General features: G+C 36.3%; 1 protein-coding gene across 2 annotated transcripts in view; it reads left to right on the forward strand.

Moving 5' to 3' along the window:
- Positions 1-2,091: 2,091 nt before the first annotated feature.
- The window catches only part of LOC145252663 (branched-chain alpha-ketoacid dehydrogenase kinase-like), a 145,674-nt gene continuing 131,934 nt past the window's right edge, over positions 2,092-15,831 (forward strand). The window contains exon 1 of one of the 2 annotated variants that reach the window (XM_080112439.1): positions 2,092-2,208. In XM_080112439.1, coding sequence (XP_079968565.1) covers positions 2,201-2,208 — 8 coding nt within the window. In that variant the 5' untranslated portion in view covers positions 2,092-2,200. Of the gene's footprint in view, positions 2,209-2,334; positions 2,763-15,831 lie in introns of those variants that run through there. The other variant, XM_080112450.1, reaches the window with a different exon arrangement.

Raw genomic sequence — 15,831 nt, forward strand, 5'->3', positions numbered from 1 at the left:
TAAACACATTGGAGCCCTTCTGGCACCATTCTCTCAGCTTGCTGGCGCACATGTCAGCATCGGCAGTGTACGTCTCAATGTATCTATTGAGTTCACGATAGTCCAGCACCGGACGAACTTTTGATTTGTTATGCTGGACTACTGCCATTAAAGGAATCAGACCCTTGGGTGGTCCCAGCTTGTTGGGGTAGGGGATCAGCCATCCATCCTGGATCCATGCCTCAAGCTCCTTCTTGTATTCATTACGGGCCTTTGTCGGGTATCGAGTACTCTGCAATGCTATTCTTGAGTTCGGTTGGCGCCCTTCCTTCTGTCCACTTCCACGATGCAGTCCATACTTTTTGGTGATGGTTGTAGTCCACCTTAAATCAGGCCGATCAATGTGAACTGCAGCACACACTGGGGTTTCCAAGAACCGCACAGTCCCATCTCTTCTGATAACAACTCCCCCCAGTGCCTTAATAGCATCATATCCCAACAGTACATCAAATCCCAGCAAATCTCCTCGCATCACCAGCACATTAATGTCTGCGGCCACACCAGAGTCTGTGTGGGCTTTGACAGTTCCGGCTCCACAGCAAGCTTGCGTATTGCCACCTATTGTGGTTACTTTGATGTTCTGCTTTGTCCAGTTTCGACACAACTTGGCACTCATGATGGTGTGTGAGCACCCGGAGTCGAGAAGAGCTGAACAAGGCACTTTGTCCACATACACATTTATTGTCGGTTGCGCCTCAATTAAATCTTGTCCGGGGAACAGGGTGCCGCTGAGGTCCTGCCCCCTGATGCATTTCCCGCACAATTTTGGGATAAATGTTCATAACTACCACATTGGAAACAGCGCGGGCGCCCCGCCCCTTGTTAGTACAACTTCTTGCGAAATGGCCTCGCTGGCCGCAGCAGAAACATCTCCCATTGGTCGTGGATCTCAAACTGGGACTCTTTTCAGTATTAGTCTTGGCTGCCTGCGCCATCATTACAACCGGTTCCCTCAGGTCTTCCTCATCTCTGATAATGGCTCGAGCGCATTCCAACAAATGTTCCATGGGTGTTACAGATACGCTGGTGGAAGCCCTCAACAGTTGCTTAACATGGGTGGAAAGGACGGCCACAAACGCATACGCCAGTGTCTGCTCTGACACTCCATTGCCAAATAGAACTGCAAGTTTCTTCAGCTCCGCGAAGAAGACGTCCACGGTTTCTCCTGGAATGGAATGGAACGTAGGTCGTGCAGGGATCCGTGGCAAATGCCTTGTATAAAGCATTTTTTATAGAGGTAACATCAGCCTTCTCCACGGCACTAAGTTGCTGCTATACACTCAGGGCGCCTCCAGCCAATCTCAGGGGAATCACGGTATGCACCTCCTTTACTTCACAGAGGTTGCAGGTCAGCTCAACCCTTTCGACCCAGTCGACAACAGAAGTGGATCTGTCGAATTCAGGTATCAGTTTTAAATCAAACTTTGCCCCAGCCATAGTTGTCCAGGAAAAGAGACAAAATGAAATAGCCAAAATAGCTTATGACCTTCACCTTCACCAAGGTGCACGACTTATATGACTTTCACCAAGGTGCGCGACTTGACACAAAAAAAAACAACTTCTTAATCAACTGCTAACGCACGCGTCACTGTAACGTCCAAAATGACAACAACAACCTTCTCACTCGACCTGCCTTTTATACAACTCTCTCAATCCCTCCTCTTGCGCATGCGCCCGGAGATTCCTGACCACCTCGAGACTTCCGCTTATAAAAACCCAAGTTTTGTTGTCGCGCATGCCTACACAAGGCACAAACACGTGGGCGTTTGTTTTGTTGGTAAGTACTACATTATATTCCGTGATCATTTTTTGATAAATTTTTAAAATGTCATTAAAATTGATTGACGTTACTGATTTTTGGTGAATTTTTAAGTTAAGGAAGGGGGTCCAAATATTTATACATTTTGAGCATCGACATTCATTTTGCATCAGATTGCAAAATTGTTAGGTGAAAGTACAGAATAGTTAACAAGCGTTTCTCCGCATTTCACATACCAAGAAACCCCGGTTTCGTTGTAAATTAAAACCGGATTCAAGAACCGGAAGTAACACACTAAACAAATTCCAAACGGCGGCTGGAAAAGTTATTTTGTATTTATTCTAAATAATAACATTATTATTTGAGCACGGTCCGTAAACTGCAGAAGTATCCATTTTATTGATGAAATTGTAAGTACAGATTAGTTTTAAAAAATCCACCTCATATATGAAAGAAATTCCGTTTTATAAATTAAAACCAAATACAAGAATAAAAATATAACACGTTCGACAAATTCGAAACTGCGGCTGCGACAAGTTATTTTCATTTTTTTTCTTCCGTTTCTGATTATTTTATTCCACATGGGTTTTATTATATGAAAAAAAAATTCTAGAACAGATATTACACTTTCATCTTGTCCAGATAGCGTCGACCACTTTCTTGAGAAAACCACGACAAAACCTTCTTAAAAACAAACAAAAACGATTGCCATTATATATATATATACATATATATATATATATATATATATATATATATATACCCCCCCATACATTGATATCAACACATGAGCCTCTAAATTTCGAGGTTATAAAAACAAAAAAACATGGTTGTCCCCCGTGTCCTTCGTTTTTTCCGACCCACTCCAACCGCTTTCTATCTTTGTTATTTAATGAAATGAATTCCAAGTTGTTGATTTTGGCCAAGTCTGCCTCTTTGAGGTGAAAACAAAATACAGTTAAAGGTAAGTTTAATAAACAATAGTGTTAGCTCCTGACATCAATTGGCTTCATGTCTTGTCTCGAATGATTTCCATAAAAAAAACAATGAAAAGTAAGTCTAATAAACAATATATTCCAACAATATCACGAAAAATTCTATTTAATAAATATCTGATTCGCACGTGAAAGTTTGGAGTAGCATTTAAATTAGCATTCCCTTGTTTACAATGATGTTCTGCGTCTTCTGCGGTACTCAGTACCGCCGGTACTGACGATAGACAAATTTTAATCGGTATTTTTTACATTAAGTCCACCTCCACAATTTTTTTAACATGACGACTTCTTAAGGTTTTCGATTATGTTGAATACGAAAATCACATTTAACTTGTGCAGAGAGAAGTAGTTACCTAGATATAGAGCTCTGAATTATGCACTGTAATTCTCTGGCGACCATGTTTTCAGAAGGAATAAACAAGTCTACTCTGCGAAGTCGCACGCGCGTAAATCATGGCCGATAGAGAATTACAATGCATAATACAGGTCTTTATATCTCTATAACTACTTGTCTCTACACAAAATTTGATTTTCGTACCCAGCATAATCAGAAACCTCTAAGTCGTCATTTACCTATTTGGCGCACGTCACTGAAAGTAATTAACGCTCCCTCTGACACGTGACCGGAAGTTTGGGGTCATATGTCTATTTGTTTTGATTTTACATACGTGAATGAATGAACGAATTGTCACCAAAACATACGAACCATTCTTTCAACTAATAATAAATTAGAAAAAAAAAACAAAAACAACCCAACAACTTTTTGGTACTTGTGCAGTTCTGCTACCGCGAGTGTACGAACTCTTCTTCATTTTCACCTAACAATTTAAAGAAAAATATTTTGTTTTTATTTTAAGTTCGTATTTCTCGCGTTGACGAAACTGCACTAGTGACTGCAGACTGCACTAGTACCAAATGTCTTTTTGGTTAGGAATAAAAGTATGGTGAAAAAATGTAAATAAATTAGAAAAAAAAACAACTTTTTGGTACTTATGCAGTGGGGCTGGGGCGGGGCAGTGGGCTTGTATTACTGTACACATAGATTCGAAAAAGTTGTCAAAAAACAAAATATATAACAAATAAATGTTATCAAAGGCAAGATAAGTTACTTTTCTACCAAACTGGATATATTTTTCGTGTTTTTATTCAATGTAACATGTTTATTCAGCTCGAAAACTATACAGTGTTTACCGATGTATTGGAAAATTCAAGATGGCGTCTGATTCTCTCTTTAACACGGTAAGTTTGGGAAAAGGTGTTATAAATAAAAAACCGGATAAAATACTGGTAAAAACTCGCTCAATATATGTTACCGTGACATAGGTTGACCTATAGTCGGCGGGTTTTTAATAGTATTTTGTATAGTTCTTTATTTATAACACCTTTTCCCAAACTTACCGTGTTAAAGAGAGAATCAGACGCCATCTTGAATTTTCCAATACATCGGTAAACACTATGTTTTTCCAGCCGTATAATGTTACATTGAATAAAAACACAAAAAATATATCCAGTTTGGCAGAAAAGTAAGTTATCTTGCCTTTGATAACATTTATTTGCTATATATTTGTTTTTTGACAACTTTTTCGAATCTATGTGTACAGTAATACAAACCCGCAGAACTGCTCAAGTACCAAAAAAGTTTTTTTTTCTAATTTATTATTAGATGAAAGAATGGTTCGTATGTTTTGGTGACAATTTGTTCATTCATTCACGTATGTAAAATCAAAACAAATAGACATATGCCACAAACTTTCAGTAGACACCGCCAAAACTGGGGGGGGGGGGCAGGTAAGTACTTTTTGACGGACCGTCTTTTTAAAAATCTACCAAAAATCAGGTAATTATCCAATCACTACGAAATTTTCAGCGATTATTAAGAGAAGAATGAACTTTATAACTGTACTTATTTTTCATAAACAATATTTACATATATATATTTTTGCTTACAACCCCCCCCTTGTTTTGAGGGGGTTCCAAATATGCTTAAAATAATCATATGAAACTGAACAAAACATACTGCGTTGTTGTAAGAGACGGGATTATAGATTAAAAAAAAAAAAAAAACTTGTTTGCATACCTTATTTTGATGTCTGAATATCAGAACTTCGATTGTGTTTAATTATCCCGCTTTTGAGTTTTGAAGTGTGAAATTCAGTGAATATGTTAAGTAAAATAATTAATTTAAGCTAAGCAAAACAAAAAAAATTTTTTTTAATATTTATACGAAAAAGCCATTGTTAAATCTTTGATAAATAAATTAGCAATTTCTTTTTAGCGAACCGAATAATGCATGACCATTATTAAACAGGGCATGCTTTGAGGAATCGATACAAAAAAATAAAAATTTGTAAATCTTGTACCCTTTGTGTTAAAAATGTCATTATTTTTTCGATCAAGTTTGGAAACGTTTGCCGCCTTTCGACTACGGTGGACCAAACGCGCTGAAATAATTTTTTTATTCTGCTTTAAATTGCCCCCTCCCTATTTTGGAGAGCCTAGCCCCCACACACATACACATTAAAAACCAAACTCATACAAATGGTCACCCATCTGGTACTGGCCAGCCTTAGCGTTAATAATACATTGAAATTTTCATCAACGAAAAATAAGTTTTTTTTGGCCTGTTTGGTCTTCCGTAGTTTGCTTTTTATCAAGTACAAATGTAAACAGTAATCAAATCGACTCGAAGTAACTGATTGCCTATATGAATAAGTGGAATTATTTGAAATCCAGGAGCTTTTAATATTTTTGCATATTCTCATAGAAAATCACCCTAAATCTTAGACAAGAAATAAACAAATTAATTCTTTCAAAAACCTTTTTTTTTTTTTTTTTTTTTTTTTAACTATTTATATACGTTTTTTGTGCAAAACAAAAAACGCCAATTGTTAACTTTTGGGGAAAATTTAACATTTAAAATTTAATTAAAAATAGTAGAAAAAGTTTTACATTATTCTGCTTTCTATATGATAAAATTCAGGGTTTTATCTTTCTGGAATAAAAAGAGTTACTCAGAAATAATGGATTTTAATAAATGTAATTTCGTTTTAAAAAACAACAACAACTTGATTTTTCGGCCATTTTTGACGGTGCCTACTTTCAGTGACGTGCGCGTAGGTCATCCGCCATGTTTTTAGTGATTTTGGGAAAGTGGCAGGATTCTCAACCTCCGCCAAGACTTTTTTTTATTTAAACAATGAAGACCTCCTAGTATCATTTTACTATTTTAACGATATACACTAGGTACGGGCAAAATGAATGCTGCTGCTCAAAATATATAAACATTTGACCCCTCACTTTACTTAAAAATTCACCCAAAATCAGGAAATTAACCAATTTTAATGATATTTTCGGTATTTATCAAATAATGATCGCGGAATATAATGAACTAATTATTTTTATTTAAATCTTTGTGAAAATGTATTATTTTGTTTGAAAAAAAAAAACCTTTACTAAAGTTGTGGTTTTCAGTAGTAAATAAAAAACGCAAGAATTTATTTTTGCTTTTTTTTATATAAATAAAGCATCGTAATTTATAAAAATAAAATAATTTTTACAGGAACATTACGAAAAAATCCCCTGAAGTCCGTATTAATGAATTCGATATAACTCACAGAAAAATTTATTTCTCGAACTACCAATATTATCATTGAATTAAGCATTGTTTATTTAATATTTTTACAAAAAAAAATTATAATTGCAAAAATTATTTCTACTTTTTTCACGCTTTTTACGCTTAGATTATTTCTACTTTTTTTTACGCTTTAGCGTAATCTTTACATGTGTTACAGAGAGAGAGAGAGAGAGAGAGAGAGAGAGAGAGAGAGGTGGGTAAACGTGGAGGTAGACACGTTTACCAGAACCGAAGGTCAGCTGACCAAATTACGTATGTATGACGTGATCAGCAGATCGGTGAGATTTGATTTGAGCTTTGAAGAAGACGGACGTTTTTCCGTGGTCTCCCCCTCTTAACTGGGGAGGGGGGAGACGAACGCTGACGTGTGTGAACAAGAACCCACACAAGCAGATTTCACTTCCACCTGCTGCAGGACCTCTGGGGAAAGTGAAATAAAAAACTATAAAACACATTCATCGTCTTGGAGTGATAAATCTTCGTCAAACAGGTATCAAGTCTCCCTCCAGGATGAGAAATTTCCAGATGGTCCGTTTTGAAGAAGCAGAGGTAGGTTCAGAAATTACATGTCACACACACGATTCCCTTTATGATAATCAAACACGCAACCATTTATATTAGAGACAATCATACGCACACGGAATCCTTTTGATGTTATACACCCAAACGTAAAAAGTGCCCCTAAATGAAGAACTCTACATAACATATTCAAATGTAACGAAAGCTCAATTTGGTACCCCTCAAGGATAACCTCGAATGATAAACCTATGTAACACATGTAAGATTCTAATGTTTCCATTGCATGCAAGAACGTATAATTATCAATGTAAAATAATGTTCATAAAATCTTGGAAAATAAAGTAAAAAAATGAAATTGAAAAACAGGGACATAGAAAAATAATTTAATTTAAAAAAATGGCAAACATTATACGAACGTTCCATGTCGGTGAGTACGGATGAAAAGTGAGTTGAAAAGAAAACCAGTCTGTTTTGTCCACCCTCCTCCTCTTTTCAACTACCCACCTATTTGTGTTTATCAACTTTAAATTTCACATAAACATTATGATAAATTTTAACATAAGTCTGTATTTTTTCAGCGTGTAATTTTTCCAATGATTATAAATTGTTTTCTTAACCAATTGTAATTCTGTATTAATAGTAATTAACCCTAACCCCTAACCCTAACCCTATTTGTGCTAACTTTTTTTTTTTCAAAGAATAAATTGTCAGTAGGATAATTAATGAATTTAATTAACTTTTATGCATTTTTAAATGAAGGAAGGAGGGTCTGTGGCTCAAAAAAAAAAAAGTCCCTCTGTATGCCGAAATAATGTTACATGAAGACATAAATTATGTCTAATTTGTCCTTACATACATATTTGAATTTTGCCGCTAGAGGTTTTATGGATACGATAAACAATGCTCGCTCCTACCAGTGATACATTTTTGGATAATTATTACTTTTTTTTAGCAAAAGTTAAGTACATTTATTGTATTAATTCATTATCTTAAGACTTTAACTTAATAATTAACTTGGAAATAATTTCAGGAAACTTATATTTTTCTTGCCAGAAAAATGTAAATGCTATTTGTCATGATGAATTTTTACGTAAAATCTAGGGTTTTTCAGATTTGAGATAAAATTATTCCATGTGTTTTTTATTTCACACACTTTTTTTCTTTGAGAAATTAACTTTAAACTATAATCTTTCAACTACAATAAAAAAGTACTAAAAAATTTTAAAAATTATTATGATTAACCGGCGTTAAAAACCATGCCCCCCCCTACCGAAGTATCCATTAATTGCCCATACCTAATATACACTGTTGATTAAAATTTGCCTATGGTTAGTACCGCAGAAAGTCTTTGTAATCTGAATCTTAACGATAACCCAAACTATTTTTAGATAGGATTCTCAAGTTAAATTTAATAAAATATAGAATAATTAACAAAGCCACTTTCTCCTTAAGTTAAGAATGGTTTTCTAAATTACGTTATTATTTCAGCTCTGTCCATAAACTACAAAAGTACCAGGGTAACATTGGGTGAGTTTCTAACAATATTTTGTTTGTTTGTTTTTTATTTTTAAATCATCATCGAAACTTCAAAGATGTGTTAAATTGCGTTCATTTTTTTTGTTCTCTCTTAATGCTAGACACTACTTGTTTTTCGAACTGAATAAACGCCTTAAAGTAAGTAAAAGCACTAAAAACATTCAGTTAGACAGGAGAGTAAGTAATCTTGCCTTTGATAACATTTATTTGCCATATATTTGTTTTTTGTTTTTTTAACTTTTTATTTTTACATTTCTCCCTCTACATACCGTTTCCTATTATTTTGTGTGTGTATATATATATATATATATATATATATATATATATATCCATCTATTTCATTTTCTCTATTTCTGTTTCTATACACATATAGTGTGCCTTTTTTTACTGGTGTGTTACCAATTATCAAGGCCCAGAACCACTCGAGGATATGGCTTACTGATGATGAGAAACAATGCCCAATCAAAATCACCCATGCATGGAGTATTGCTGTCACTTATGGACTGGTGCATCTACCACTAGTCTATCACACTTAGGCAGGACCTAAAAGAGTCTCTAATCGATTAAGTCCTACGCTATCAACCAAGCTCCAATCTAGCTACTGGAAAGCCTTCTACTCTAATAGTTTCTTCCCTCAGACTGGTAGACTTTAGGATTTCCTCTTATTTCTCTGACTGTACTTTAAGTTTAAATGCAGAAGTTAAAATGTAATGTAAACAAATATCTTGCTACTCAATTCCCCACAATCTCCTGTTAGACATGATCCCAAAAAGTAAACCCTTACATTCCAAGTGGCAATGCACCTTGTTTGTTTTTTCATTTTTTTAATTCCATTTTAACCCCAAACAAGGCACAGTGCCCCTTTGATGTAAGGGGCTACTATCGAGGACATAAGTTGCAGGGATACTATGAAGGGAGTTGAGCAGCAAAATGTGTGTTCACATTACACTTGAACGTCTGCATATCAGTACAGTTGGAAAAGCAGGAACCCAGAAGGAGTTTCAGAATCTAGCAGTTCAGGGGAAGAAACTAGAAGGCTTTGTTTCATCTAGAGATCTCTACTGTGTAGAGGTGGAATTTTGCTGATTGTCGGGGTATTTACATCAAGGGGGTGCAAGGGCTTGTACTTCGTCAGAGCATCCACCATTAAAATACTTGTAGAACAGGTAGAAACATGCAACACTTTGCTGATGGGATGTCAATGGGAGGTTGAAGCTTGGATGACAGTTCAGGACCTATCAGGTTATTGACTCTCTTTTGAACACTGTCAAGGAGCGAGAGACTAGTAGCAGATGCACCAGCCCAAATTTGACAACATTACTTCATACATGTAGAGGTACAGGATAATTTTAGGCGTAAGTAACTTTCTAGCACAGTAGAGAGAGCCCACCTTCCTAACAGCGGCCCTGGCAATGCTCTCAATGTATCTGTTCCAAGTCATGTTCACTGTGAGCATTAAGCTGAGGAGTTTGAAAGAAGTACTTTCAGGTAATATATATTTAGCTATTGGTAGTTGAGATGGTTTCTTGTAATTATTGAAGGAAATCCACGAACCCACCTGTGTGCCCGACATTGACGGCCAGTATGTGAGCCTCCTAGACCTTTTTCTCACAAGTTGCCCTGAACTATGTTCAGTTTCTGTTCTGTCTCCTCTTGGATCTTCCGACCACTCCGTTGTATCAATTAAGATAAAAATGAAATATAATAAGTCCTCAGACGTACCTCTCCATTGTAAAGTATATCGATACACTATGGCTGACTGGGATAGCTTCCGTATATTTATATCAGATCTATCTCTGCATTCCATGTTTAAAAAGGATGTGTCCTCTATAGTATCAGACCTGACCGAATGGTAAATTGTAGGTATAGACCGTTTCATACCCTCAAAAAAGTTCCAGCAAAAACGGTCAGCCATGGTTCTCTCCAGAAAGTGCTGCTGCCATTGCGCACAGAAATCACTTTTTCCATTGCTCCCAACGTAATAGATGTATTGAGACTAAAGCCACTTTCAGAACTGGCAGCAACCATTGTAAGAAAGTAATAAAGAACGCAAGAGAGTTGTATGCTTAGTCCGTCAAGTCCAAAGTAGCTGAGCAGCGGCTTGGTTCCCACCAGTTTTGGCAAATAGCAAACAGAATCCTGAACAGAAGCGTGTGCTCTATCCCAACTATCATCAATGGACCTGAGGTAATCTCGTCAGCATCTGACAAAACCAAACTCTTTGCCAAGAACTTTGCAGCTAATTCTACCCTTTGCGACCAAGGCTGCCAACCCCCAATATTTCCTCCTGTATCAGAAAACACGCTATGTGATATACAAATATCTGTTTGTGATGTTGTCAAGCTAATCAAAAACCTTGATTCCAGTAAAGCCCTGACGGTATTCCAATTATAGTGCTCAAAAAACTTCAATCTGAACTAGCGCCAATACTTACAAAACTGTTTAAACGTTGTCTTAAGGAGAATAGCTTCCCATCACACTGGAAAATCTCATCAGTATGCCCAGTATTTAAGAATTCAGGTGATCAGTCATCTCCCTCTCAATACAGGCCAATAAGTCTCCTGTGCGTCATGAATAAGTTGCTGGAATCTGTGTTAAATAGAGAAATAAACAACCATCTCAGCAAAAATAACCCTCTTAGTGACACACAATATGGTTTTCGTTCTGTTAGATCTACAGCAGATGTGCTTACAGTTATATCTCATAGCATTAGAAAATTGCTCAATAGAGGCAACCTTTCTAGGGCAATTGCGTTTGATAGAGTATGGCATAAAGGTTTACTTCACAAGATCTCCAGCTATGGTATTGCTGGAAACGTCTGCTCAATTATTAAATCATTTCTCTCTGATAGGTTCATAAGAGTAGTAGTTGATGAGCAGAAATCAGAAGCTCACAGTATTAATGCTGGAGTCCCTCAGAGTTACATCCTGGGCCCAATTCTCTTCCTGATTTACATTAATGATCTTCCAAATCACATCCTTACATCATTTGTAGACATTTATGCTTATGACACTACTATATATGGTAGCACATCTAAGATCATAAACGACCAAGTTCTCTCCGATTCTCTCTCCTCTGATCTTGAGCACGTGGTACAATGGGGGGAAAGGAGTGGCTGGTTACTTTTAATGCATCTAAAACTAAACTTCTACCTTTACACCATCAACGTTCTGATCCCCATCTGGCATCAATTGAAATGAATGGTTCTCGTCTTGAGGAGGCCTTATGTTTTGATAAGCTTCTGGGCTTGACCTTTACTCCTGATCTGAAATGAAACATGTACATCAAATCTGTTGCCAAGACCACTGGAAAAATGGTAGGATCCTTCTATCGATCCAGTAGATATCTTACTGCTGATGCAATTCTCTATCTATATAAGAGCCAGGTACATCCAAGGATGGAGTACTGTTGCCACATTTGGGCAAGAGCTGCTAGAAAGGACTTGTCCTGCCTTGATAGAGTTCAAAATAGACTTCGTAGCCTTGTAGGAGATTTCCTTTTCTCTTCTCTGCAACCTCTATCTCACAGAAGAGATGTTGCGAGTTTGTCTCTGCTTTATCGTTATTTTCATGGCAAGTGCTCGACTGAGCTTCAATCTATGGTCCCCCCTCGCCAAACTTTCACAAGAAACACTCGTCTAGCTGAAAACACTATCAATAGTTCCCCCCACACTTTATCTGTGCCTAAACCTAAATGTAGATCCCATGAAAAAAGCTTCTTTCTTAGAACTGAACGCCTGTGGAACTGTCTTCTGTTCTGCTTTCCAGCTGACTACAATCTGGTTGTCTTCAAGTCCAATGTGAACAAGTTCTTGATGAGCTGTTCCACTTAGTTAACAAATTTAGCTAATTTCTATTACTAACAATTACTATATTGTTCAATTGACTACTGTACACTCTTAACCCTTATCCTCGAGTGGTCTCTGGGCCTTGATAAATGGTTATGCCAATGTAAAAAAAAACAAAAAATAACCTTAGTCTTAGCAGCATTGAATGTGACCGTCCATTTTTGTCACCATGCATCTACAGACTGGAGGTCTTTCTCTAGTGATTCTGTCATTTCCTTAGATATGTGTTCATTTGTTTTCCCATCGTGCCTGTTATAGAGCGTGCTCTTATCAACAAATATACCCATCTCAGAGACAATTTTATCAGAGAGGTCGTTTATGAATATTAGGAATAAAAAAGGTCCAAGGATAGACCCCTGAGGTACACCCGCATTCATATCATATTGTTTAGATGTACGGCCGTCAAGGACAACCCGAATTCTTCTCTTACTTAAGAAGGATTTAATTATGTTAAGTATTCAACCAATGATACTGTGTGATCTAATTTTTCTGAGAAGACCATCGTGCCATATCCTGTCAAAAGCCTTAGATATATCTAGGGCTACTGCTCTACTCTCTTTTGCTTTGTTCAGTGTATGATATATATGTTCAGAAAAGTTGTTAATCACCCCAGCAGAAATAACCTACTCAGTGAAATGCAATATGGCTTCCATTCTGTTAGATCTACAGCTGATGTGCTAATTGTAATGTCACACGGGATTAGTGAATTTCTCAATAAGGGCTTAATTTCTGGAGCAATTGCTCTTAACATATCCAAGACTTTTGATAGGATATGGCATAAAGGTTTACTTCAAAAATTTTGAGCAATGGATTAGCTGGAAATGTCCTTTCAATTATTACAACCTTTCTCTCTGATAAGCTTATAAGAGTAATCGTTGATCGACAGAAATTAGAAGCTTTCCATCCTGAGTACAACTCTCCTTGATCTTCATCAATGATCTCCCAAATCAACTTCTTAGATCATTCGTAGACATTTATGCAGACAATATAATCTATAGCAACACTTTAGAGGCTGACTCTTCTGATCTTGAGCACATGGTGTAATGGAGAAAAAGGTAGCGGGTTAATTTTAATGGATCTAAAACCAAGCTCTCTTTTCATCATAATAGCTCTGACCACCATATGGCTCTAATTAAAATGAATAGCTATTGTCTTGGGGAAGGATAATTTCTTAACAAGCTTCTGGGATTGACCTTCATTCCTGACCTGAAATGGAACACATACATCAAATCTGTTGCCAAGATTGCTGGAAAAATGGTTGGATCATTCTACCGCTACAGTAGATATATCACTGCCAATGCAATTCTTTAGTATCTCCTAAAATGGAATACTGTTGCCTCATCTAGGTAGGAGCTGCTTGGTATGCCTTACCTTGCCTTGATTTAAAACCAACTTTGAAACCTAGTAGATAATGCCCTTTTCTCTTCCCTGCAACCTCTGTAGCACTAAAGTGACGTTGCAAGTCTATCTCTGTTCTAGCATTATTTTCATGGCAAGTGCTTGTCTGAGCTCCAATCTTTGTTTCCTCTTTGAGAAACTTTCATTAAAAACACTTGTCTAGCTACAATCACTATCAACAATTTTCTCCACTTTCTATCTGTGCCTAAATCTAAACGCAGATTCCGTGAACAAAGCTTTGGTATTTTTTTATGACCTAATCCAGCATAGTTTTATCTCCTAAAAAGAAATCAATCTACTTTTTTTTTTGGCAAATTAATTTTAACAGCCTTTAAAGATAATATGAAAGAAAGAAGTTTTAAAAAATAATTAAAATTTAATATTTTACAATGCAGGATCACTTTCCTATATAAATTTAACGTAAAATTAGCACCTACTTCTGGGCCACATAGTGGTCAACGGGACATGTACTCATAAGCATTTTATCAAGTTTGGTGGCCTGAGGGGGAGGAGGGAATTAGGGTGGAGGTGTCATAAGTTCTAAGCATTTCAAAAACACATACAAACACTTTAAACATTTGGGAGAAGGGGGTGCTAAATTTACAAAAATTAGATGCATGCGCATGTGAAAACAAACCTGGTGACAAGTGAAAACAATACGAAATACATTGAATAATAAAGGTCTTAACATCATTGCCTTTAGGTTAAATGAAAAATCCTTTGAAAAGGGGTGAAAAATATTGGAGAATAATGAAAAAAAAAAGAAATACAAGGATCGAGCATGCATTATATAGGTACACTCCAGTTTTTAAAAATATCTGGAAATAATAATTAAATGATTAAGTAATATTTAACAGTGAGACCTTTGCAAAGCAAATCTTAATAAAAACATGACCCCCCCCCCACACACACACATTTTGAAGGGTTTCTATGTGTTTTTTTAATGTTTGGAACTTATGAATCTGCCTCCTCCAACCATTCTCTCTTTCTGATCACCCCCGCTACTAAACTAGAGAAAATGCTAATGATTACATATCTCATTTACCGTTATATGGCCAAGAAGTGGGTACTCATTAAATTTATATAGGAAAGTGATCCTCCACTCTAAAATGTGACATTTTTATTATTTAAAAAAAAATCTTTCTTTTATATTATCTTGAAAGGTAGTTGAAACATATTACCCCCCCCCTCCCCCCAAAAGTAGATTTTGATTTCTTTTTAGGAGGTAAAACTATGCTGGGTTAAGTCATAAGAAAATACCAAAACTTCTTTCCTTGAACTGGCTGCATGTGAAACACTGTTCTATTGGCCTGCTACCAGACTAATTACACAAAAGTAGCCTTCAAGTTCAATGTAAACAAGTTCTTGTGAAGCCATCCTCTTAAATAATCTAAATTCTACCCAATTTACACCATTAACAAATATTAAACTACCACCTTGCATTCATTAACTCTTATCCTCAAGTTGTCTTTGGGTCTGAATAAGTGGTAACTTCCTTCTAAAAAAACACAAAAAAAAAACAAAAAAAAAACAACACAGCATTACCACAAGCAACAAAAGGAAGAATCTATAAAGAGATGTATGCAGAAGATCATGCACTGCATGATACCGGTAATACCTAGTGTGGTAATAGCACTTAGCAAGCAATGCCAACTTGCTTTGAAAGAAGGAAGTTTACAGGGAATATGAAATCCAGAAATGATCCTCAGCTGCATGTATATCCTTGTCATGGGAAGATTACATACAACACCTAGCATTTACAAAATGATCATCCATCTGGTACTGGCCAGGCTCCAGATTGCTTAATTTTGGTGATCTAATAAGTACTAGTGTTTCAATATGAATATGGCTATGTTGGAAAGATGGATGGGCTAGTTGATGTAAAATTTTGAACATAAAGGATGACCATGGGAGATAGTAATAAAATGGACATGCATGATAAAGACCTGAGCAGAGATAGATTAGTTCTGTTTATTACTCACACATGGGACTAAAGGAAGTTGAGTAACGAGATGTCATCCTGCTTCAACAGGAACTGATTCACATTAGATTTGAAAATGACCAAATAGCCATGCTATAGTCAACTGAGAGTGTGTTCCATAGA

Source organism: Euprymna scolopes, chromosome 3, assembly GCF_053919585.1.
Source record: "Euprymna scolopes isolate OS-2025 chromosome 3, ASM5391958v1, whole genome shotgun sequence".
Taxonomy (NCBI): domain Eukaryota; kingdom Metazoa; phylum Mollusca; class Cephalopoda; order Sepiida; family Sepiolidae; genus Euprymna; species Euprymna scolopes.